Raw genomic sequence first — 24896 nt, forward strand, 5'->3', positions numbered from 1 at the left:
ACGACCTTCCCTGGGTGGGTTGTCTACAGCCATCGACCATGGCCATGGCTACGCGGGGGGTCAGCGAGCCGCCGCCTCGTCCGGACGTTGGCGATACCCTGGTAGTTATTCGTACGTTGCCCTTCCCTTCGCTCCCTCGTGCGGCCCTTTGCGATGCAAACCGCAACACCCCTTATTGATTGCCATTTCCGCCCGCCTGTCCCATCGTTGATGATGGTGGTGGACCAAAGCCGCAAAGGCCGACAAGCTCACACGCACTGCTTCGCAAACAGATGATTTTATAGCCCGAAGCTCCGATGAACTGAGCCTGTCGAAAGGCGACAGGGTCGAACTCATCGAGCGCGATGACGAGTTTGGTGATGGATGGTTTCTGGGCCGTAACCTCGCCAATGAAAATACTGGCCTTTTCCCCGAAGGTTAGCGCCCTGCCCTCTTCTTGACTCTGGTCTGTATCCAATGTTAATCTTGCGGCAGTCTACACTCGTCCAGCACCAAGGAACGTACCTGGCTTGGCCCCCTCTCAACCGTCGGCTTCCGCCCCGCAGGCCGACAGTGATACCATCGTGCTCGGTGTTGCCAATGCTCCTACAAATTCGACTCCGGTCCCAGAGCCTGCCCCGAGCCTGCCGCCTGCGAGCGTGGTGGAGTCGTCTACAACATCGTTGCCCCTAAACATCAAGTCCGAAACCTCGGCCTCTCCGAGCATAACCACGTCCAGCTCGCCTGCTCCGGAAACGCGTCGTACTCCGAACCAGAACCAGGATAGCCAGGTGCTAAACGATACACTCAATGTCATCAATGAGCACATTACGCATCTGAGAGGCTCGTCGCCAAGTAACGGAGGTCTACGACTCCCGGTTGGAGTGAACGATTCTGGTAGCGAGTACAGCATGCCGCTGGAACACAGAATGTCATACATTCAGGGCGAGGAGACAGATGAAGAGGAGGACCGCGAACACAGTCGTTCCGAGGTGGAGTCGTGGACTGCAGACCAAGTTGCGGAGTATCTCTTCACCGTCGGTGTTGAAAAACATCATTGCGAAGTATTCAGAGACCAAGAAATCACGGGCGAGGTGCTCTTGGGAATGGACCAGAACTCGCTCTTCGTCAAGCCTTTTGACTTGGGTTCAGTTGGAAGACGGCTGAAGACTTGGCACAAGATTAAATCCCTTCAAGACGAGGCCAACAGCAACCAGACTAGGCGAACCACGCGCACATGGGGCAGCGAAATGGACTCAGACGATGGCAGAGGAGCGAGAAGCCGGACCAACACCGCCACAACCTCCATCTCAAATCGCATTTCGGCGCAACGATTGTCTTCTGGTCAGACGGCCAAGGCCAGCCCCACGACGTTAAAGTCACCACTTTCGGTACACAGCTCTCACGACAGCCCAACCCGGCCTACCCACACCAAACGACCCTCGGCAGCCTCTATTAGAGAACTTCAGTCACGCCGCCATTCTTCAACAGACTATCGGGCTCCGGCTCCACCAATGGCAGGAGTTGTTCCAGGAACGACACCTCCTGCATTGTCACCCAATGGAACGATGCTGAGTCCTGTAGCGCACAAGAAGCAAGCGTCCTTTGACCGAAATTGGACGCTCGGAAACGCATTTGGACAAACGGCTGTGCGACCCCTTTCGTCCGCTGGAGTGCATGACTCGCAAACCGGCTCAGACCCAGATCTTCAAGATTCGGCGGTGGATTTGGATCGGGGATACTTTTCTGGTACGGAAACAGACGGAAGACGGCGCAATGTCTTGAAGAAGCGAGATGGAACTACGCATTCAAGGCAATCGAGCTATGCCGAGGAGCAGCGGGTTCGCAGTGCCACAGCTCTGTCTCGACACTCCAGGTTTGGCAGTGTCGATTCCTTTAGAGACCCTGCTCTGTCACCAGCTGCGCAGAAATACTATGGAGTGCAGTCGACGGCGCATAGGAGAACAGCGTCGACAAACACAACGGACTCTGCTCGTCCCATCCCCCCAGCTAAAGATAGTCCACCTGCTCCAATCGTCACCCGAATAGATACAGGATTGAACCCTACCCGGTCGCCAGCGTCGCCAACCAACATGACGGGCAAGCCGGGATTCGGGGCCGACTGGCTGTCCGCGGTTGTCAACAAGCCCATGAGCAAAGGCCGCCCAGGCATGCGCGCTATTTCAGACAAACTTACCAATAGATCAAAGGATATGACAACGCCCGAACCCGCGCTCGACTCTCCCGGGCGCGCTACATCAAGCACGGCATCCGGGGAGCCCAGCCTTGACATTGAATCCCCTGCCACCGGCAAGAGTTTCAACGCTACACCGGCAAACAAGAGTAAGGGCAGAAAGAACAAGAAGGATACCAGCGCGTACACGCGAGGTCTCCTCAAAATTCCACCCTTGCAGGCCAAGGAAGGCGCCGACTATTATGGATGGATGAAGAAGAAGAGCTCCAACCTGATGACGACGTGGAAGCCAAGGCTATTTGTTCTCAAGGGCCGTCGTCTCTCGTATTACTACTCGGAGGAGGATGACCAGGAAAAGGGTCTCATTGATATCTCTTTCCACCGTGTCCTGCCCGCAGACAACGAGCGGTTGACAGGATTGCACGCCACCATCACGGGTGCAGTTGGCGGCCCCAGCCATCCAGCTGTGGGCAACGACTTTGATAAGGGAAACGAGTCAGTATTCATCTTCAAGCTCATGCCGCCTCGAGCTGGCCTCTCGAGGGCAGTCAACTTCACCAAACCCACAGTGCACTATTTCGCCGTGCCCAACATCCAGGCAGGCCGTCTCTGGATGGCCGCGTTGATGAAGGCCACCATTGACAGAGACGACACGCAACCCATCACAACAACGTACCAGCAAAAGACGATTTCGCTCACCAAAGCCAAGCAAATGCGGCACCGGCCCCCAGCCCTAATGAACTTGGAAGAAGCCGCCGAGGACGAGTCCAAAGCCGAAGGCGCCAAACCCTCCAACAGTCTGGGTATCTTTGGTGAATCCGACAGCGGCGTATCGGGAATGGATAAACTCGCTGGCGTCTCTGTCAATGCCGAAGCCAACGCACCAACCGAGGGCGAAGGTCCGCCTCAGAGCGCATAGGCTGTGCTCTGTCGCAAGAGGAAGTAAAGCATTCTCTCATACTAGATCTTGATAAAGCTACGACGGAATGGAAACGTCATCATGTACTTGTCTTTTATGCCTCTTATTTCATCTTTTCGATTCTGGCCCTTGTTATTTTTTTAAACCCCCCCTTTAACTTTTATATCTACTAGATGCTATGAGCGTTATGGAATGTCACGGTAAAGAATTAATGATGGGGCTCGAAGGCGTATGATATATAGCCAATTTACGTGGTGCAATTTTACTGCGGCGAGCTTATAATTGCTTCATCTTGAGGTCCGTTTGATTCGTTCAATGTGCAGTGTGAATACCATGTGTAGCTGCTTGTCTGGACGGGGGTGTAAATCCGGTCCAACTTGGAACTAGCAGCCTGCAGAACCCTTTTGTCGAGGTCCCTGGGTGCACTGGCTGGTGTACAAGGGCATGCTGCGGCCAGAAAGCAATTTGCTACATGTATCAAGGAGCAGTCACGGCCTCCCTTGTACGAGCAAAGGTGCGGCGGGTGCGGTGTGGGATATTCCAAACATCGAACCTCGACCGTACCACATGCCCGTGGAATAAGTCAGAATGTAATGGCGTACGCCGTTTAATGCTACCCGTGGCAAAAAGAGCAGTCAGATAATGTCATGCTAGGGAACTAGTTTTGAACGTGATTCATTTACTCTACTCCATACTCCGTACCACTTACCCCGTACTCACAAGCATGCACGGTACATACCCACGAACAGGCGCATGCGCAACAAACGTCCAGTATGATAAACATGCCGTACTTTAGCCATCACAACCGTCATCAACTTTCAGACTACCGCGCACCCGGAAGTCAAGGCAGCCCCTACTCAGCATACACCACCAAGCACGACGGGACCAGCACGCACGGTAAATACTATATTCAACTAAGCCGCCACGCTACGAGGGCACGTACAAACGCACCCACAAGGAAAATTACACAATTCATGGTCTCGTGTAAACAGCCATCGTGACCCTTTATTTCCCAACACCATGCTTTGATTCCCAACGCCGTAAACAAGCCGCAGGCGGCACTTGTTGGCTTCAACAAAAAAAAAATAGAAGAAATATTGCAAATGTAATTCTACGCCTCCTTGATCCTCTGGTTCATGCCTATGAGAAGCTGGCGGATAGACGACATCAGATGCTGCTCCACGCCTTCGAGGTTGAGGCTCGATGCTGCTGCCGACTCGCCTTCACCGCTTGGGGGGACGATGCTTGCGTCAGCGAGGCCGAGGACGCGGTCGATGGCGGAAAGCGCCACTACCTCGGCACGGCCTTCTCCCAATCGATTCTTGATGGCCCTGACGGACACCTCCTTGAACCCGTTCAACGAGTTGAGCACCTTGGGGTCGAGGATGGGCGGCCTTCCCGTCGACGTGGACCCTCCTGGCGCCGGACTCTTCTTGTTGAAGCCATCGATGACTTGATGAATGCCCTTGATGCAGATGGCCTCCATCTTGTCGTTTTCTGTCGCTTCCTTCTTCAGACCAAGGCACCGATTCAAGGCAGACATGACGATTGCCTCAGCCTTGGGATTGCGCGCCTTCTTAAGGTTCTCAACAAGCCCATTTTTGAGTCCGACCACAGCCGCTAGGAGTCGAGGATCAATGACTGGTCTTGGAGGCCCAGTGGTAGGCGGCGTTGCCGCTGGGCGACTACCTGGTGTGGGCGTCTGTTGAGGAGCCGCCGGGCCGGGTGCGGCTTTGCCACCAATTGCCGCCGCGGCAGCAGCTGGTGTAATGTGTGGAGGTAATTGTGCCGGCGCGGGTGCTACCGCACCGGGCTGTGCTCGACCTGGTTCGGTCTTGACTGGGGCGCTCGACGGCGGCGGAGGCGGTCTTGACGCATAAGGAGAACTATATGCTCCTGGCTGAGCACCGCCAGGCTGTGCCCTCGCCGGTGCGGGCGGAGGTCCATACCCGGGCAACTGTGTTGGAGCAACTGCTTGTGCAGCCACCGGTGCTGGCAGTGTATTGGGCTGCCCGGGTTGGGCTGGTGCGGCTGGGTATGGTTGCATAGGGCGAGGTGCCTGGCCAGGCTGAGCTGGATATCCTGGGACCTGGTACCCTGGCAGCCCTTGGCCCGGAGGATAGCCAGTGGCAGTTCCCGGAGGCATATGCTGAGCGGCGTTGTAAGGATAGGAATAAGGTCCATATCCCTGAGCTGCCAGGGTTCTGTCGGGGGATGAGGCCTTGCGCTTCTTTCCTGCGTCCAGCTCAACGCCCGGGACCCGGGACCACAGGTTGGTTGTTTCATCCTTCTTGAACGCTTCGTTGCCAATAAGGTTATGCCTGACGCTGCTCTCCCAGCCCTTGGTCTCCGTATGAAAGTAGAACCAGGGATATCTCTGACATATCCTCTTGTAAATCTGCTTCAAGGTCAAGCCATCCGGACCGGCGGCTGTTAGAGTTTCATCAATAAGAACACCGTAATTCTTGTTCGGCTTCTGGAGCTGTTCATCCGTGTAGTCCTCAATCTTGAGTTCAAGGGGAGGCGACTTGGGTCGAGCCTTCTTCTCCTTCTTCTCCTTTGCTCTTCTCTCCGCATCTGACCCTTCGCCGCCCTCTTCCTTGGGTTTACGCGGTTTGTACTTGCGTTTCTCTGGACGTTCGCTACCATCTTCTGGCAAGGGGTGCTTCCTTGGTCGACCAACCTTGCGCTTGATTGGTGGCTCGATGGGAGGGGCTTGCGGAAGAGTCTTCTTTGCCATCTCTTGCTGCTGCTTCTTAAGTAGGCGTTGCTCTCGTTTCGACATGATGCCATTCTTGGGCGGTCTTCCAGGCCCTCGCTTCTTGGGTATCTGTAGTAGTGCGGGATCGAGCTCCGCCGTTGACTCATTCTTCAGTTCAGAGTCGTCTCCTGGCTCGACGCCGTCACCCTCTTCGCCATCCTCGTTTTCCCCACCCTCTTCGCCCTCGCCTTCGCCCTCGCCCTCATCTTCGCCTTCTTCACCCTCAGATATTGCTGGAGGGCTAATCTCGACATCAGACAGTTCATCGCTGGTATCCTGAACCTCCCCGTTACCGTGTGATTGCTCAAAGTCAAAGCTCATTTCCTTTCCGCTATGAGAGTGCCGTTTCTTGGGCACTGGCTCCTCCTCCAAATACTCTTCTGCGCCAGTTCGTCCCTTCTCGACGCCATTGATGATGAACCGAAAGTCAACGTCCTTGATCTGCAGACGATCACCACATTTTAACACAACCTTGTCGCTCTTGTAGTGTACGTCTTCGCAAAAGAAGCCATTCTTGTGTAGAGGATGTGCCTCAAAAACACCCTCCTGCTGATTGTAAGCAATCTTGAGATGTTCCCTAGAAATAGCTTTGGTCTTGCCGGCAATGTTTGGGCCGGGGGAGTGAATTCCAATAAACGGAACGTGGTAAGGCGATGGCCGAAGGGAGCTTAGATCGACAGCCGCCGCACCAGGGGTATGTGACACATATTGGCGATTTGAGATGATGTTCTCCTGCGATTCCTCATTTTCCGGCTGTGAGGACCCGTTGGTGCTTGTTTTCCGTCGCTTGGGCGGCCGCCCACTACCCTCACTATCAGACTCAGGACCCAGCATTCCACCTTCCTCACTGACATAGGATTTGCTGAACTTGCTTCGGTCGTGGGGAATGGGTGCAGGCGGCGGCAGACCCTTGCTTGCATTTTCCTCTACCCTGCGCTGGTGTTCGTCTGCCCTCTTCTCGTCACGTCGTGCTTGTTCCAAAGCTCGCTGGTCACGACCAATAATCACGGCATAGGTTGTCATCTGAAAGACACTGTCTGCGAATTCGATGCGGGCAAAGGACTCGAGGCCCTTTTCTGTGTTGGCCTGGCGCAAAGCACTCGCTGCCCCAGTGCCATTCATTTCGGAATCGAGAAGATTCGGAAGTGTGACCTGGGATGGCGTAACTGTGGGTGGCGGAGACAAGGCATTCTGGGCTCCTGACATGGAAGCGAGAGCCATCATCATGTAGGTATGCTGGTCGAGATTCGCCATCTGGGCGGGAGTAAAGGGTGTAGAGGGAGGAAACTGTTCGCTAGTAGCAACGCTGGCCACGTTTGGAGGGGGAGGTGGAGGAGGAGGCTGCTGCTCCTGCTGCGGTTGAGGTTGAGGTTGCGGTTGAAGTTCAGGTTGAGTTTGCGGCTCTTGCTGCTGCGAAGACTCTGCTTGGGTTTGAGTCTGACCAGACATTTCAGTGTCCTCATCGGCATCCTTTGGAGCGTCTGGCACAGGCCGGTCGAAGGTAATGTTGCTAGCGTTTTTTATCGGGGTTTCCAAGGCAGGCCTCGGGGTGGTTTGTGGTGCAGTGGCGCTGGTCGCGTCACCATTGCGCTTCGGGGTTGAAGGCGACACGGGGTCCTTGGCCGGCTGCGCAGAATCGTCTGTGGTGGTAGCAGCAGTAGCAGCAGTAGCTGCCTCCTGAGAAGTGGCCTCGGCGGTCGCGGGGATGGCAGAAGTAGCAGTCGTCGTGGTTTCGCCGAGGGCATCTGGCGCAGTCACGGTCGCAACTGCGGACAGGGCTGCGGAAGCGTCCGTGTCCAGCGGTTGCTCGGGGCCATTGCGGCCGTCGCTAGACGAAGTCATCGCTGCTCGACTGACAGCTCCTTCGCCTCGTTGAGAGGACCGGCGGTTGCGGTTGTGCAAAGCTGTATGCGATGCCGGGGCTGGCCGCGATGATGTGGTGTTGTTGATTGACGCCTCGGGCAAAAATAATCAACTGGAGGCGGTTGGCAGCGTGACCCATTGAACTCTCCGCAGCGGGAGTCTCTCCGTAGCAGTGGCATGTTTGGCAGCGTGGCAGGAGCAGCCTTGTCTTCCTTCCTGTCCACCCAATGGGCGGGAAGGCGTGCTGTGATTGGGTGCTTGTTTGTCTCCTCACCAAGTCTGCTGGCCGCGACCCACCTCTTTGTTGCCTAGTGTTCTGAACTTGCCGTCTTGCTCCTGCCTGGTCGTTCGCGATTGAATTGCAGCATTGAAGGAAGGAGCCCCGAATCTGCTCGTTGCTCGTCTCTCCTTTGCTTCATTATCCGGCATCACGTATCAAGCGCACGTGCCGGACAATAAAGCCACGGCCCCAGGTATTGTCAAGTACACACAAGGTGCTCTGAACAAACCCGTTTGTGTCGTCGTCGGTTCCGTCAAGCCGATGTCAAAAGGCACCAACCACCAGGGGGATACAAAGATATCTATGCCGCATGGTGGCGGCGGCTACTCCCAGACCAGGGTTGACCATCTTCCCCAGAAAAAAAAAGGGCAATTCATGCCAAACGCTTTGTAAACACAAACGATGCTGAAACACCGTCCAGTGGCCAAAGGCGTCGTCGACCTCGTCAATGACCCAAAAGGGGCCTTCAGAAAGCCCATCTCGGATCCTGATTCGCCGATCTACCCGTCTGCGCCGCCGAGCATCAAGACCTCCCAGCCAATCCATTCTGCTTCCTCGTCAATGTCCTTTACTCAAGCGCTTACCGTGACAATCGTGGTATAACCCCAACGGCCAACATGACTCCTGCCAAGCTGTATCACTAAGCGCCTTGTGAGCCGGGGAGATCCATCTCATCTGAAAGAATACACGTAGATAAAGCGCTCATGCCCTCCCACCCTGCAAGATTTCATGAAGTGTTCAGCAAAGCATGTTTTTTTCTTCCCTTTGTCATTTTCTTGTGCGTGTGTGATTTATACGGCCCTTAATATCACGGGCACGCCTTCTCTTCTTCGTCTTCTTTTCTTTGGCTGTGCCATCTATTGATTTAATCCAGCAACTTGTTCCGTGTACATTATCAACAACCCGCCAACATGCTCTGCTTTAAACGCGAGTCGGAAAACAAGCGCCTGCGACGCCAACTCACCAACTCTCAGAATTCCCGCTATGTCCAAATGCTTCTGGCAATGGACGACATACCCTTCCTGCACAACGCCCTCGCCGCCTTCTTCGTCTGGCTCCTCCTCGCCGGCTTCCTGTTCTTCCCGGGAACCTTTACCTCGATCAGAAAATCCGTCGAGAACAACCACTCCAACAGCTTGGAGAACCAGGCCGCCGGCGTGATTGTCAAGTCCGTCAAGAACATTCCATTGCTAGTTATCGCGGCCATTGCGTGCGCAACATCCGTCGGCGGCATGGCCTTCCTCGCTTCGAAGCATTTGGGTAACTATGTCTGGCTGCAGAACAGGCTGGTCATCCCCGGCACTGCCAACTGTTTTGCCGGTCTGGTATCGACCTTGGTGGGCGTCTATTCACAGCAGAAAGGGGTTTGGAGTCCGACGGCAAAGATTACAGCCATTGTGGAGGGTTCTTGCCTAGCCGTTGCGATGGGACTTTTTGTGCTTGTTGAAAGGTTTTTGAGGAGGGTTAGAGAGGAACATGATCAACACAGTGAAAAGCTTTGGGTGTCTGGCCGGTTGTAATTAGCCAGGGGACATGTTTTCAGAATGGGTGTGATAAGGAAGGCAGGCGGATGGATGGTGGAAGGCGTATCATTTGCAGAGCAAAAAACTATGGCATATAATGTGGCTAGACGTACAGAATCATGAACTGAGCAAAGGAGCTCTCTCCCCCCGAAGCAAACGGCTCCTATTCCTCTTGTTGAGCCATTCCGATCCCTTATAAGCCCAGTGACACAGCATGCCAGCTACAAAGCCCACTGCATCATTCTTAAACGCCAAAATGCCCGCTGTGGTCATCAACATGACGGTCCATCGCTCCATTCGTTCTTCATCGCCCAAGTCTCGATGGATCCTGCCGACACGGCCGGAAAAAGAATCGCTGGCTGCGTTCTCCCATAAATCGGGGGCTCCCTTGTTGAGCGAATGGCCTACCTTGGCCAATTCCAATCCAGCGGCGAGCACCATGATCCCAAGAATGCTTTTTGGGTATAATTTCAACAGGTCAATCAGTGTCTCACCAAAGACGAGTCCTAGAACAAGCTTGACAAGCCCCAGGAATATGATGCTCGCGCCGGATCGGGCACCAAATCGATATTGGGCCGCTAGACCGCCCGCGCCATGACAAACGGGCATCGCCCCAAACCAAGTCCCCGTGAAATTCATACACGCCACGCTCATACCGATAGACGTCACTGATGGAACGGGAAGGTCGGGCAATAAATCAGCCGCAAGGGCGGTGACAGCAATGATGGAGTTGAGAGTCGTTAGCGGAAGCTGTCCAATTGCCATCCAGAGGGCTGGGGCGTCGCGGTGTGGACCAATCCAACTTGGCAGGATCAAATGAGGATGCCAGACATGGAATGAGGGCAGTCGATGATGAGAAGTGAGGACTGCAATTATGGCAAAGACGATGGCCAGGATGAAGAAGGCAAAGGCGTAGGGAAACCTAGGGAGCCTCTGGGTGACGATGAGAACAAGAAATGCGAACAATGCCCAGATTCTATTGTCCAGAATAGGATGTATCCAGTGTAGTGGTTGCAGAAGCGAGGTCCCGGCGCCGATGATGAGAGACAGGCCGGCTCCTAGTTGGATGCCTTTGACAACGGGAATCGGAACAACGGATACGGCCCATCGCAGAAGACCTGTGACGCTCATGACCAGCACGGCCGCTCCCACCCACTGGCCTGCCGCGACTACAACTTCCATGGGTGCATCTTCTCCACTAGATATGGCTGCTGAAGCAATAGCCTGCAATGTTGAGAAATTTTAGTCGTATTCACGCATGGACTTGTTGATGGGTAGCGGTAACTGTACCTTCATGGGTTGAACTGGTAGAGGGATGCCATACACAACGCCAGTGAGGATATTAAATGCCCCCGAAAACATCAGTGTCGAACCCAAATGCACCGATCCTTGCACTGCCAACGCAATCATGAGTGGCAAGAGAGTGCCGAGATCACCAAGAGACCCTGAGATCTCGGCTAGCGGCGCCCGTCGAAAGGTCGAGACATTGTGAGCGTTCACACGACGCAGATGGGCCAGCCACGAGGCCATTTGGATGGCACGACGGGAGGCTCTCGCGGTTGAATTCAATAAAGTTCAACACAAAAGACGGCACGAAGAGAGAAAAAAGTATCAGTGCGGAAATGCAAAATTCACTACGATCTCTAGAGTGTCAAGATGCTGCTTCTGTTACGTCGTCATTTGCATTCTCCTCACCTTGTGACAGGTCGGCACAAGACGTATGGCCGACGTACAGTGTCGTTTGGATGGCACTGTATACTTGCACTGTCGGTGACTTGCCATTTTTCGGCCGAGTGATACATTGTGGTTCGTGAATTCGAGTGGAAGGGATGCCAAACAATTTCTCGTGGCCATCGTTTATCATTATAACAAGCCGGAATAAGTGAGTTAGTAATTTATGTAATCACACCGTCGGAGAATGCAAGTCGTCATTTTGGGTTTTTCGACAAGCTGTCGTCAGCCTGCCAAGTTTGGTTGCATGTTAATAAGCATTGGGTGTTGGAATGTAGGGAATTCAATATCGCGATGGAAGGAAGCCTGGGCAGAGGCGCATGATGTCAATGACTAAATACACCGGACTTGACTGTTGCTTGAATTTTGGGTTTTGAATGGAATTAGCAATTCATGCCGGCCGGCAATGGTTGGAGCTGCGCGGTTGCGGGTAATTGTGAGGTCATTTCTTGATGCGCCCCAAGGTTGGCAACTACGACCGGGAACTAAAACAGGCAAGAGCAAGGTGCACACACAAGTACCTGGGTACCTCAGACGTGAGGCTGTCGGCCGGGGCGCGAAGCTGATAGCGACATCCAAACGCCGATGGTGTCCGAGTCTTCCACGATAAGTACGCAGGGCCAGAGACCAAAACAAATCCAAACAAACCCGATTCATGGACTCGGAGCATGGGCCCGCGGACGAAACGGAGCCCCCCCCAATTTTCTTCTCTGGCGTTTCTATGGATTCGGCCGTCCCGGGGCCACTCGGTGGAGCTCTCTTGAAAGCCATCGCCAGGTTGTTTTGGCGAATTGGCGTTCTGGTCCGGAGAAGCTCCAGCACAATAATGCAGAACTGCATCCTCCGGAAGCAGCATGGTCTTCTGGTTCCTCGAGGCCGTCATACCCGTCTCAGCCATTCAGTGTTTGCCGCCGACGCCGTCCACCACATCATCGTCCATATCCAGGTCTCGACGCAGCCCGGCCCCTTTCACGAAACGCACAATGGGCATGTCAATCCCAGATCAGCCCAAGCCCTTGTCCATCCAGTGTTGTAGCCATGGCCTCCACGGGGCTCTGTTTCAGAAGATGGCAGCTGTTGAGCCGATGGCGAGGACTTGGCAGGCATACTCCGTACTCGATGGAGTATTGCGCAGTCAATTGAGCTTGGCTGGCAGGCTGTAGCCAAGAACGGAGTAATGTCGATATTTCCTGGGGAACAGCCATTGAGGCGTGTCCCATGTCCTTTGTTTTAACGCCTCTCTGCTCACGTACCTAGGTAGGTACTGCTATCCCCAGTGTCTCTTGTGGCCAAGCGGGCTGTGAAACTCTAGCCAAGCAGGCCATGCTCCGTAATGTTTGTGCATATCTTCATGTTCAAACACAATGCATGGTACTGCGTAAACGCTGAGACATAGCGGCGCGTCTGTTCCCAACACCCATGATACCAGTTGACCTATGAGCACAAGGCAGCTACCGAGCACCCTGCTAACTTTAGCTCTTGGTTTCTTGGTTTAGCTACAGAATACTACAGATGGCACCCGTGTCGCCTCATCATCATTCCAACTCACTCGTGCATTTATTACTCGGAGGGCCGTTGGCACACATATTCATTGCACGGCCGCCTTTCCCCAGAGGCGTGGTGATTTGCCACGTACACATGTACAATATGAGATCCCAAAGCTTGAAATCCTGCTTCGCCGACTCAATGGCAGCACCACGCCATGCTCGCCGTCTTCTCCGGTCGTGGTGGTGCGCGAGCCGCCACTGTCCCAGAGTGGTTCTATGTACCGTTGACTGTCCTGCAGGGCAGATATAATCACGCAGTCCCATGATCCCCCCAGCCAATCTTCTCCTTCTGGATATCAAACTGGTCTAGTCCTTACCCGGGGCGCTAGAACAGGAATTGTAGAAAAACACTAGCCAGTGTCAAAACACCCGACGTTGGGTGTGGTTCAAAATTCGCGCAGGCAAATCCCGTCGCCTGTCCCCAGCAGAGCCATGGATCCACCACATGGGAACCACAAGTTATCGTCGTCTGCAACAGAGCTGTTGTTTGGCCAGCACACTGCCGTGTTCCGAGTTGCCCCATGGAAAGGTACTCACTACTTGGTAGGAGGCGGTCGAGGAACTCCAGGGCCATGCAGAGCTACCAGGTATCTTGCGGCTGCCCATGAGGCTCTTGTAATAAGTCATTCGCACCGACCTTCAGTCGCCCATGCAAGTCGCGCGGTGCCGGCCCGCTAGAGCGAATTGCGGAATTTGCTGCAGCATTTTTTCTTCAATGCCTGTGTCGTACCCGTGACGTTTCCTTGCTCATGTCGAGAACTGGTAGAGCCCGGCTATCTGGAACCTAAAGGGCAGTCAGCGGACCAAATTGACTGCGTTTAACTATTCTCCAAAACGCTGCTTTTCGACTGACTGACTGAATGGCTCGGCTCATATTTGCCAAGCACGGCGTTCTGCTCGGAGCATGCAAAATACATTGATTGTGGTAGACCGGAGACCAGAGACTAGTTCGACTCGGGTATGCTGGACAAGTTCCAGTTCCAGTGGTTGCCCAGAATGCCCGGCCCCCGGTTGGCCCGTGACGTGCACCCCCACTTTTTCCACAGACTCTAGGGCCTCCAGACTGATCAACAAAATCATGGCCCAGTCCACCCGCGCGACTCGAGCCAATTCTCTCCTCCACCTCCATCCTCTCTCACGGCCAGTACAGGTGAGTGAATGAATCACAAGAATGAGCCAGCTGTTGGTGCCAATGGCCCGTCGATCGTCTCTGGGCGTGCATCATTGATTGTCTTGGATGATGTTGCTGTGCCTCCGGACCGCGAGCTGCTGGCAGTAGCCGTCATGTTCGAACCGTTGCACCTGCCGAAACAGCCGATGCGATCGGAGGAGCTTGGATCAAACTCCAAGTTGCAAAATTCCAAATTGGCCGCCCTGCCGCGCCCAACAACCACCCTCAAGAGAACACCATCGCACAGAGTCCAGTCGCGCATCGCCAAACACAATCAATTGATTTCACCGCTCACCGGCTTTTCGAAAGACGGCCACCCTCCGGGCACCCAGCTGGCTCAATTGGCCCCCGAATATTTTTGCGCTGTTTACTAACGTTTACTTCGCGCCCAGCAGAGCAACTCTTGTCGCCTCTCCACTCCAACTCCCCAAACAACATAATGGCTGCCATTAACACTGCTCTCGTCGCCCGCGAGGCTATAAGCACGCTCGTCAAGCGCAAGAGCTGGCCTGCCGAAAATGCCGGTGTCATGGTGGTGTTCTGCATTGTCTTTGTCGGTATGCAATCGGATGCCTTCCCCCCCCATATTTGAACCCGGCCAATTCGCTATGGTTGAATGAAAGGACAATCGTCATGGCCAGCCCAAGAAACACGAATCGTTTTGCTAACAAAAAAAACCTCGTCTAGTTGCCGTCGGTCTCATTGGTCTCTGGATCGCCAAATTCCTCTCCCGACGTAGGGAGGCCAAGGAGCGCGCCCAGGCCAAGTACTAGGCGTCACCTTTTCCTGGCGGGTGACGGCTAGCTGAGGCGTGGATGGGGAGCGAGAAGGATCGGAAGTGACGAGCTGGTCGCGGGAGAAGAGGAACAAGAAGACACTCTCAAAAGAGGGAAGGGAATGCAGCGGCGAGTTTGGGAAACTTTTGACGGCAGCGTCGTCCTGCGGAACCTGACCCTTTTCTTCCCTGGCGCCAATCTGCGAACGACTTGCAGCCGACCACTTGAATTGATTCAACGTTTATCGAGTGCTACTATCATCTGGACACGGGTGTATTCTATTGGTCAATGTACATAGTGCATCATGTGTGGTCGGAGCGGCAGAGATTGATTACGAAACCCGGGGCAAGGAGGCTTGTTGTGCTCGGGTGCCCGTGGCCAGGCTTTGCTGTATTCTATATTCTAATACTGATACCTCTACAAAGTAACTTGCTCGCGCCGTGAGTATCGTCCGCCAGAGCCAACCGCCATTCTAGCCTGATCAATCGCTCGCCAGTGCTCATCATCTATTCACATTGTCCCCCCCAATATTCCGCTTCACAATCCCTCTCTGGCCAGCATATCTGCAATGCCCAGGTAAAACGCCACGGCATTGAACCTCCTCCTCCCCATCCACCCTCTCACCACCCACCGCAGCCTATTCGGCCAGTTAATCAAGTCGAGGTGATTGACGCCCACCAGCGTCCCCTGATAAGCGCCCCAGCGCGCGCTCTGCACGCTCACCAGCCCGTCGTTGGCGCCCTCAGCCGCGCCCACGATCCTCCCCGGGACGCGGAACGGGCTCAGCAGCGGCGGGGGGCCCGCCACCGCCCCGTACGAGAAGTACCTGACGTCCGGGTCGTCCGGCGTGGCCGGGTTGAACTCGCGCCGCATGTACGCCGTCGTGAGCTGCGCAAAGGCGCTCGTCTCGAGGCCCGCGCGCTCGAGCACCCCGTACACGCGCGGGAGGTACAAGGGGCCGGCCTCGGCGCGCAGCACGTAGTCGGCAAACGGCGAGCCGCGGTGCGGGCTGGACACCGTGGTCAGCGAGGCGACCCTCACGGGGAGCCCGCGCTGCCGGAGGGTGTGCGCAATCATCCAGCGCGCGTCGAGGCCGCCCATGCTGTGGGCAACGATGTTGACGCCCGCGGCGGCGTCGACGCCCGACCGGGTAATCTCATCCGCGAGCCGGGAGGCCCTGTCGGCGATGGAGCTCGACGGCGGGACGGAGGCGGCGACGACGGTTGCGCCCTGCGCCGTGAGCGCCTCGCGGATGCCGTGCCAGTAGTGGATGCGTGGGAAGGGCGGCACGTGCAGCTCTGAGAAGCCGAGGAGGCCGTGGGCCAGCACGATGGGGTGTTTGGGCGTTGCTGGGGAGTGTCAGATTTTGTTTTCTTTGCGGACGAGGAACGGGGGAGGACTGGACGGACCGTAGTGTTTGCGGATGGCGGCGTAGTCGTCCTCGATTTGTCGGCCGATGTCGCGGATGCGAGGATCTCGCGCGCGCGAGAGGCGGCGGCTGCAGGAGAATTGGCGGCGGATGGGACGCGTGCCGAGGGAGGCGAGCGATGCGCTTCGCTGGGCGCATTTGCTCATCTCGGCATTGCGAGTTTGGGGATTTGGATGCTTGGGAGGGAAGCCGTCAACGGTGGTTGTGAGCTGAGTGTTGGTGGGTTGGTCCTGACGAACGGGGCTGACGTCATCGGATGGAGCTTGGTTATGTCCGGTTGTGCACATGCCGTGATGTGACTGATAACGGGGATTTTGTTGACCACAATGGCGTAATGTGCACAATGCTTATTGGATTATGGATTCATATTATACGCTGCTGCTATGAAACAGTGTCTTATTCATGTAACAACCTGACCGTCTATGAGGCTACCCGTGCTTGAACCAAGGAAACCCACCCCCCAAACTCCCGTTGCAAAATCCCTTCATGCCGTCGTTATCACGTAACGAGCACCCTCGTCATCTCTTCTCCGCAGGCATTTGGCTTGGTGCGTTCTCGTTGGTAACGCCACTGTATGCTGGTCGGGGCTGCATTCCGTCAAATGGTCCGGACAAGTTCTCGGCTATTGCCTCATCGTAGCTTGGCGGTGCATCGTCGTATGGCGGTACTGTTTGCCCAGGCAGTAGCTGAGGAGGGTACAATGGATCTTGTGGTGGCCGCTGTGGCATTTGCGGTCTCGGCGCCTGGGGCTGATGCAGGTTCGGCATCTGGTTCTGAGTGTGCGGCGGACCAACTGGTGAGCTGGGTGCCGAATTGCCTGGTCTTGGTGGCAGTTGCGGGGGGATATTGAGTGTCGCCCGACCAGGCCGAGTATTTCTAGCGGCCCTGACAAGTTCGGGCGGCGGTGTTATGCCCGAGAAGACTTCTGTCGCTCCAAAGTGCAAAGGGAGGAATATTGTCTGAGGGTGGTTGCTGATGAAATTGGACTTGGCCTTGCCCCAGCATAGTCCCAGCTTTATTTCCACTTCATATCTTCGGGATAGATTGCAGGTGACAAACGACGGAGCAACGGTATTGGGAAGTGGCTTGTCTTTCCACAACGTATCCGGTACGACGACTTCGGATCCGACCTCAGCATCTGGACCAGAGGTCAAGGGTATGTTGAGGTCGGTGCTGGAGACGACAACCCAGCGGTTGATCTTTTTGTTGTAGATGTTGTATGTCCGTACTTCGGTGATGCCAATGAGGTCCACCTGGAACGAGATTAGGTTGACTTGTTCCGGACAGTCGACCAGCTTTTTGGCGATAAGCCGCAGAGGAATGAGTTGGTTGCATGTGAGAATCGAAGGGTGCGGAAGTCGAGCCGACATCTCGATGGATGGCGCCGGCGCCATGCCTGGTGAGTCGACACCGGAACCATTGTTATTCGAGCTATCGCTGCTGCTCTTCTCTCCCTTCTTTGCGAAAAAGGGGTTCTTCTTTTTACTTTGCGGACCGGGCGATCGTGGCCGAAAGGTAAACGGACGACGGGCAAACGCCTCCTGGCCAGTTGGTGCTGGCCTGGGAGGCTCGATGGGAAGAAATTTGTATCCGATTTGATATCTCCAGTTCTCCTTGAGAAATCCGGGCCGTTGGACCGTAACTTTTATATAGTAGCGGACTTCGGCTTCCATGGGATACCCTGTCAAGGATGGCGGGAGGGTTCGGGTAACATGCTGAAGGTGCAGCTGTTTCGTGCCATCCATAACTCGAACTCCACCCATGCCGAATAGTCCGCCCCCGGATCCGAAGCCGCCCACGCCTGCGAGGCCGCCAATCTTGGACATGGCCATTGGGTCGCTGCAGGCGTTGTTGATGGGCAGCTTGAACTTGAAGGGGAACTCGTGTTCCCCCGGCTGCAGCGGGAAGGCGCCATATGGGTTCGAAGTACTTGAGTGGTATTCGTCGGGGAAAACCTGCTGGACCTTGTATAAAATCTTGTGATTCTCGCTCACGATGCTGCCGGGCGGACCAGGCAACGGACCTGTCGGTCTGGGGCCAGTCTCTTCATAAGGATTCGGGACTTGCAGAGCAGTGACAGATTCTCCTTCCAGCTTGACGACTATGCTGCCGACTTGCTCGGAGCGATTGAGCCCGAGGATGATGCGTCCCGTCACATGGTCGAGGTTGGTGAAGAACTCGGGCTGATTGTCGAGAGCTATGCGGATGGACATGGTAGATGGCGGCGCACAAGCACCATCGGGTGGCGGCGCAAAACGCTTCTTGTAGAAGTGACGAGGGGCAAGAGGAAGACAAAGAGAATGGGATAAATAGGGAGAAATCTTGCCGATACTACCTCGTCATGTAGACATGCTCTCGTTTGCGTCGCGCCTCAGGTTGGTTGTCGGCCGTGCGACGTGACTGGCGGCTGCGGGATAAAAAGCGGATGGTTCGGCTGCGCAGAGCAGCCAAGCTTACGGAGTAGCCAGATCCCGAAATAGAGGCGGCAGCGGGCTGTGGGTGTTTCTGCCGGGAATACAGTTCTCAAGCTGTTGCGCAGAGCTTCGGATGGAGAGAGGCGTTGTGGTCGTCGTCGATGTTGACGTCGTTGGGCTAAGCCTCAGCCAAGCCTCAGCCGAAGTGTCGAGTGGCCGGGTTGTGTGACCTGGTTGTGGCCAGTGTGGCCAGTGTGGGCTCTGGGGCCGCGCGTTGAGCCCATCGATTGGTGGCCAATGGCTGTGCCGCTTTTTTGCTGCCGTTTGCAGTCGAAGCAACGCCGTGTTTGCAGGCTCGAGACTCGAGAGTGGCATGCGAGCTTGTGTTTTGTCATTTACAAAATATTGTCGGGCTGGGAATGAACAAAGAAGCCAAGGCTGTCGGTTTGGCACAGTTTCATCAGGCTCACGGTCTTGCCAGCCAGACCAGGGTAAAAGAGAGCTGGTGCTCGGTACTCGGTACTCGGTACTTGGTACATGCCCAGCTTGCTTCCTCCGTACGGAGTACTCCGTACCCAGAAAATGATATGGCTCAGAGGATGGGTGGCCTGGGCCCTTTTTTCTCTTTTTTCTTTCTTTTTGCTTCACTGCCCGAATGTGCTCGCTGGCACAAGTTTCGGAGCGATCGACTCGGTAGTTACATATGTAGACTGATTGTTAATTTAAAGAATCAAGCTGCACCAAGCACACCTAGCACTCGAGGCCAACCCAAGGGGGTACCACGTACCAGGCACAGGGTGTGGCACTGCAAGGCCTGCACATGTGCATGCTCCAGACTAAAGCCGACTTGCTCCTTCCTTCCAAAACAAAAGCATCATTTCTGGTGTGATGCTGAGACAAGGCGCAGGAGCCGTTGTTCCGTGGTCAACTGTCATAAATTTTCCTCCTCTGCACATGGAGCACAAGCCGTGCGACTCGTCAGGTCCCGGCATAAAGTCTGGAACAAACATCACTTTTTCATGGCCAATCTGTCTGTCCTAGATGCCGTGGGCCGCGCATTGTGATCTGCACATGCGAGTGACATTGCCGTTGAATCACCGGACACGAGCGCATCAGCCTGTTGTCCATGCGCCTTGACGGCTTCCGAACGCACGCTGTACTCTGTCGGCGGTGTGCTTATTGGCACTCATCACCACCTCGTTGGTCACCGGCATGCTCGTCGGGCCGCTGTGACACGGTCGAAACTCTTCGTTTCTGAAAGACACCAAAGGCTCTGGTACGCACATCTTGTCCGTCATTGACCGTTTGCCCACGAGAGATCGCAGGAAATGGCACCAACTAACAGAACTTTGGTCTCAGATCCAGCAGCAAGTGAGCTATTCTTATGGCTTGTTGGCCCGATTCTACAATCCCTCGACCATCATCTTCATTGCTCGTGCTCCAACGCCATTGCACGACGGCATCCACCACAAACCAGGAACCACCCAATCACCATGGCTCCTTCGACGTACTCCGTACGCTTCACACACCTGACTGGAGAACACAAGACCAACACCTGCCTTTCAAATGAGTAGCCATTCTTTGTGCTACCCTTCGCGACGCCACCACACGCAGCATGTTCTCTCTCGTTGGCGAAGGGGTCACGGGCACAATCTGCGCAGGGTCTTTAGGTGAGGGATAATGGGGGCAAATCCGCAAATCCCGGCCTGTTGTGTTCAGTTGTCGATGTCTGGCAGCGGAAGCCAACCCACCAACCACAAGTCTACTTACTATCGTCTCATCCCTGCTCTCAATATGATGCTGTACAACGACAGCCTTGTGAGTCTGACACACGCCTGTAGACACTTAGGGGAGGCAGATGCAGAGCCATGTCCGTCGTCCATTCTCGTCGGCCTGAGCTTCGGAGAATGGGGAACTTCTAAGCCCCCTCTCTGCTGCTCGTCTTTTGTCTTGCCCAGCAAGTCTCGCCAGCTTACCATTTCCCGCTGATCCATACACAGTGAGTGGTTCTTGAGACCCTGAGTGCTTGGGGGCGACGGCAGGACCAAACTCCCGGGACCAATATCCTTTCCCTCCGTTTGCTCCCATGGTTTGGCCGGGCCATTTGTTATGTTCGCAGACAGAGAACCCACTACTTGTGACGGCGCTGTCGGAAAGCTTTGTTGCGGAAGTAGATTGGGCTCATCTAGAGGTGGCCGAGCCTCGTTGCTTATCGTAGCAGATTAGTGGATGGTACATATTACGACGGGCTGCGCAATAGCGAATGCGGTACCTTGTGAATCACACCATCTGTCAATCTAGCACCCGTTGGTGCCGCCAGCATGTATATTCTTGCCATTAACCAACGGCAGCACTGACCGCAAAGCCATCCACGCCCCTTCACCCCCCCCCAACGGCCTGCATGGCCCGGCTGTTGGGCTGCATGTGTGCCGGTTATCGTTCGCCGTAGGCAGACGCGGGGACGGATATAAACAAGCCCTCTCCCCAGAAGGGTTGTTGGACTTGGTGGCTGTTGCCACTTGCCCAAGCTTTCATATGTGATACGAATATGAAAGACCTGGTCTACATTTATCATGGAGGCCAGCTGCGGCTCATCTTGCCCAGTTCCTGGAGGCTTTTACAGCTTTAGCCCCAACGTTGGCGGCAACGTCGTGCTACTTGCAATCCACACTCTTCTCTTGCCTGCGGTCCTATACTTTGGTGTGAGATTGCGTACTCGATTCTTCTCGTTGACCTTGGCAACAGGTCATCTGCTGAGCTTGCTTGGCTTTGTTGGCAGAGTCTTGCTGCGTCAAACCCCCGACAACCCTGGGCACTTCCTGCTGTCACTCTTGGGCACAGTGTTGGGTCCATCATTTTTCACAGCCTCGATATTTGTGGTATTCCCGCATATACGTCGTGTTTACGGAGAACGTCTTGGTCAAAACAAGCCGACACTTGCTGCTTCCACCTTGTTTGGCTTGACTACTGTGGCGATTGCGGTTGAGGTGGTTGGGATTGTGTTTGTTACTTACAGATATAACGGTCTATCAGTGAGCTGCATGCTACAAGTGACGTGACGAACAAGGCATCGGGGCTAACTTTTGTTCAGAGAACAAAATGTGCTGCAATCGTGCTTGCAGGCTTGAGTGTACAGGCTGTAGCACTGCTGGGGAGTGCAACTGCGTACTTTTGCCTCGTCTTACGATTAAGCTCCGGTGACTGCGTCTCCGATGGGACACACTCAAAAGTCTACACGTCATCCCAGTTTGGAAGATTTCTTCGAGGTAAAGACGAATGAGCAATGCATGGCTCAAAGGCCACTATCTAACCGATTTCTTCCAGGCATTGAGATATCCACCACACTCCTCCTCGCGTATTCAATCTATAGAATCGTTGAGCTAGCCGGCGGTGTGGATGCCGGCTTGTTTCAGAACGAGGTTGCCTTTATGATAATGGACGGCGCATTGCCCCTGGTATCTGCCACTCTTCTCACAGTTTTCCATCCCGGTGCTGCTTTTGGAGCAGCGTGGAAGCAAACATCGCCTCGCCGGCCGAATCGACCGAGTCCCTTGCCTCTTGAGGAGGATGAGCATCAGAAGAGCCACAACACACACTATGCCTACGACCCAAATATCCGTCAACACTTGTCCCCAAGGTCAAACACGTCACAAAAAATGGCAGGGAGTCCGTACGGGCAAGAAATACCGTGCGGACCCTCTGGACTGCCGTCGAACCCGAGGCCAAACGCGAAGCCGCCAAGTCCAATGGTTCCCTCTCCGAGATCAAATAATTCTACAAACAAGCGTCTCAGTGACAGATCAGAGAGGCGAGCTAATCTGCAGAAAGACATGGTGGACAGTGACGCTCTGTGGTAGTGAATGAGTACCGGAATGATGCGTGGATATCTACAATGTTTCAATATTCGTTGGATTGCAGAAGGATATGAGGGTTTCATGCTGGGGCGACGTACCATTGATGTTGTAGGTTGAAGGCCGGAGTCATGAGGTGGCAGCCAAAGTTGGTGGCTCTTATCACAGGGCAAATGTCCACGCGGACACATTTTCTTTTCGCAGACAGGGTACGTTGGAAGCTTATTCTCGCTTTAATTATTACCACATTAGATATACCTTGGGATCGTTCCATAACCCTCCTGATGCGCTGTTGTCGGTCTTTGCTTTTAGTGGTAGTAGCGTCGATGCCGTGAATCAAGACGGTCGAGCATGCGCTCAGTGGTGTTTGTCAACAGAAGCAGGTGCCGAGGCGGTTCAGAGGCGAGTTCCCAACTTGAAATTCAAGAGGACCTAAACTTGGCGGTGCGTCTGTTCGACTTATTCTACTTCCACGAGCCGCGACCGCCCTTATTTGTCGCACCCTTACCGGCCGCCAAGGAAATTAGTATGCGTGTCCCAGATGATTTACGTTTTGAGGTATCAACATGTGCTAACGAAGAGGCGCTCCAAAGCTGCCATCTTCATTATTCTGGCTTGGGGAACCGACTATTTGGGCCGAGGGCCTGTCCAAAAGTCCGTTTACAGTTGGCAATCCGGCTAGAAAGCAGAGTGTGTCGGGGTCTAGTTGATGTAATTTTGGGTATAACAAGTCTGGTATCCATATAGGTGCTTTTATTTCCTCAATGCTCTCGGATGTGAGCCATGAATGGAAGAAGCCCAGGAGCATCGTGGAGGTCCGGAGAACATGTACCTGCATATATGTATGTATGTTACGGCCACCGCCGAGTCACGCCACTAGTTTCTCGCCTCTTTCGAGGGTGCGAAAAGCACGGGTGAGTGTGTTGATGCTCGTGGAGGCCGATGCCGAGACGGAAGAGGACGCAAAACAACTGCCGCCGCGTCGTCAATTGTCGGATGAACTTAGCCAGGCTCATCCATGCGTCCTCTTCCACAATCAGATACAGAAAGCAGGCAAGCGTGAAAAACCGTTCAGTTGGCACTCTAGAATTTATAAAGTTGCGACCAGTTAGCCCGCGTCAGATACTATAAAATGCTGGCTTTACATGCGACAGAGTCAAGAGTCATGGGTTGCGTCAAATGATGATCCAGATTCCCGTCCATCCGCGGCCTCCGAATTTTCTGACCGTCTTATTCCCCACACAGCTCCCCGACATGAAGACACAAAAACCCTATTCGTCCGTCATTTCCCAAATTTTTGTCAGAGCGAAGACTCTGGAGAGGCAGTGTATTAATGCTTCTGCGACAAGGAAGAGTGCCGATACGCCACGCACGCTCAACTTGGCGCAGGCTCGGTTGAACAAACAAAGCCGGTCTCCCGAGGTACCCAGAGAGAAGGCCGATAGTTTTAACACTGCACAGATCCAGGGTATATCCTGCAGCATACCCTACTGCACCACGCAGCGCAGTCCTTAATACCACAAGACGGCGTGTTGCAATAAGCCATGCAGCTCGGCCAGTCCTCGTGTCGTTTGTCGAGTTCTTGGGTGGGGCTGGCGAGTGTGAGCCCGGCGAGGGCCATGGCCACAAGTGTGAACTTCATGTTTGCTAGAAAATAATGGAGGCGGTGGTAAAAGATGTTGACTCTTGAGGAGGTGAGGCCTGATTGTTCGTTTGGAGCAGAGGCAGCTGCAAGCTTGTATTTATGCTTTTAAAGATGACTATACGCGGTGCGTCCGCTTGTCCGAAGCTGACGCGGGCTTTTGCTCCTGTGATGCAGCTGCTGCAGAAAGACAACGCATCTAGGGTCTCGTGGAGTCTCTTGAATGTAACCGGGCCCTTTCTTACGTGCAGATATATTGGGTAACCAAGCCCTTTCCGGTGATTTAAAAGACTTGTGTCCAATTAGCAGCTTTGTGTTTCTGGAAACACGCCATTCCCGCCTGCGCAAGGACGAGTTGGGACGGAAAGCTGAATGAATGAGCCGGGTTGAATCGTACATGGCCGGAGGTTGCTCCGTTGAGGGCTCCGTAACCTCCCCGCCTGTTCTGTAAGAATGACATCTCGTGTGGTCGGATGACTTCTTCGGGTTTCGAGAACGCATGCGGCAATGACTTACCGTACAGCAACTCGTCCAGTTCGTTGCTGGCGGGTACGTAGGAAACCTGGACATTTCGTTAATGGCTTATGAAGCCTAGGAACCGAGGCAGTTGCTTACTTTCGTTCCATGTCCTGACTTTGCAAGGGAGAAGCAGCCCCGCCTCACATAAATCGTCTGATATCAACATGGACGGGATATGGATCCTCCCGATGGACCGACAGGATTGAAGCTGGTCGGAATTTGAGTCTAATAGTGGTTACAAGAAATGTTGTCCTTTTACCTCGCTTGAGGAATCCTACCGTACTGTTCATGTAAGGC

The 24896-nt window shown here is 54.4% G+C and overlaps 9 protein-coding genes across 9 annotated transcripts; 5 read left to right on the forward strand and 4 right to left on the reverse strand.

Annotated features, from left to right (window-relative positions):
* Positions 1-38: 38 nt before the first annotated feature.
* BOI2 lies at positions 39-3092 on the forward strand (the record flags this gene model as incomplete). Its single annotated transcript, XM_066131650.1, has 3 exons — positions 39-111; positions 273-416; positions 475-3092. 3 exons carry the CDS (start codon positions 39-41, stop codon positions 3090-3092), a joined length of 2835 nt encoding a protein of 944 aa, XP_065987552.1.
* Positions 3093-4203: 1111 nt separating this feature from the next.
* On the reverse strand, positions 4204-7695 carry G6M90_00g104640 (uncharacterized protein; the record flags this gene model as incomplete). The annotated part of the gene is made up of 1 exon (XM_014685971.1): positions 4204-7695. The coding sequence occupies one exon, from the start codon at positions 7693-7695 to the stop codon at positions 4204-4206; it is 3492 nt and encodes a 1163-aa protein (XP_014541457.1).
* A 1212-nt stretch (positions 7696-8907) lies between these two features.
* Positions 8908-9516, forward strand: G6M90_00g104650 (uncharacterized protein; the record flags this gene model as incomplete). The annotated part of the gene is made up of 1 exon (XM_014685972.1): positions 8908-9516. The coding sequence occupies one exon, from the start codon at positions 8908-8910 to the stop codon at positions 9514-9516; it is 609 nt and encodes a 202-aa protein (XP_014541458.1).
* A 120-nt stretch (positions 9517-9636) lies between these two features.
* MOT2_1 (Molybdate transporter 2) lies at positions 9637-11049 on the reverse strand (the record flags this gene model as incomplete). Its single annotated transcript, XM_066131651.1, has 2 exons — positions 9637-10743; positions 10810-11049. 2 exons carry the CDS (start codon positions 11047-11049, stop codon positions 9637-9639), a joined length of 1347 nt encoding a protein of 448 aa, XP_065987770.1.
* Positions 11050-13955: 2906 nt separating this feature from the next.
* Positions 13956-14342, forward strand: G6M90_00g104670 (uncharacterized protein; the record flags this gene model as incomplete). Its single annotated transcript, XM_066131652.1, has 1 exon — positions 13956-14342. One exon carries the CDS (start codon positions 13956-13958, stop codon positions 14340-14342), a length of 387 nt encoding a protein of 128 aa, XP_065987640.1.
* A 65-nt stretch (positions 14343-14407) lies between these two features.
* G6M90_00g104680 (uncharacterized protein) lies at positions 14408-14741 on the forward strand (the record flags this gene model as incomplete). Its single annotated transcript, XM_014685973.1, has 2 exons — positions 14408-14525; positions 14656-14741. 2 exons carry the CDS (start codon positions 14408-14410, stop codon positions 14739-14741), a joined length of 204 nt encoding a protein of 67 aa, XP_014541459.1.
* Positions 14742-15281: 540 nt separating this feature from the next.
* On the reverse strand, positions 15282-16460 carry TGL2 (Lipase 2; the record flags this gene model as incomplete). The annotated part of the gene is made up of 2 exons (XM_014685974.1): positions 15282-16093; positions 16154-16460. The coding sequence occupies 2 exons, from the start codon at positions 16458-16460 to the stop codon at positions 15282-15284; spliced, it is 1119 nt and encodes a 372-aa protein (XP_014541460.1).
* Positions 16461-16691: 231 nt separating this feature from the next.
* G6M90_00g104700 (uncharacterized protein) lies at positions 16692-18386 on the reverse strand (the record flags this gene model as incomplete). Its single annotated transcript, XM_014685975.1, has 1 exon — positions 16692-18386. One exon carries the CDS (start codon positions 18384-18386, stop codon positions 16692-16694), a length of 1695 nt encoding a protein of 564 aa, XP_014541461.1.
* Positions 18387-21160: 2774 nt separating this feature from the next.
* On the forward strand, positions 21161-22444 carry himE_5 (Efflux pump himE; the record flags this gene model as incomplete). The annotated part of the gene is made up of 3 exons (XM_066131653.1): positions 21161-21619; positions 21679-21853; positions 21912-22444. 3 exons carry the CDS (start codon positions 21161-21163, stop codon positions 22442-22444), a joined length of 1167 nt encoding a protein of 388 aa, XP_065987704.1.
* Between the last annotated feature and the right edge of the window lie 2452 nt (positions 22445-24896).

This window comes from Metarhizium brunneum, chromosome 6, assembly GCF_013426205.1.
Source record: "Metarhizium brunneum chromosome 6, complete sequence".
NCBI classification, from domain to species: Eukaryota; Fungi; Ascomycota; class Sordariomycetes; order Hypocreales; family Clavicipitaceae; genus Metarhizium; species Metarhizium brunneum.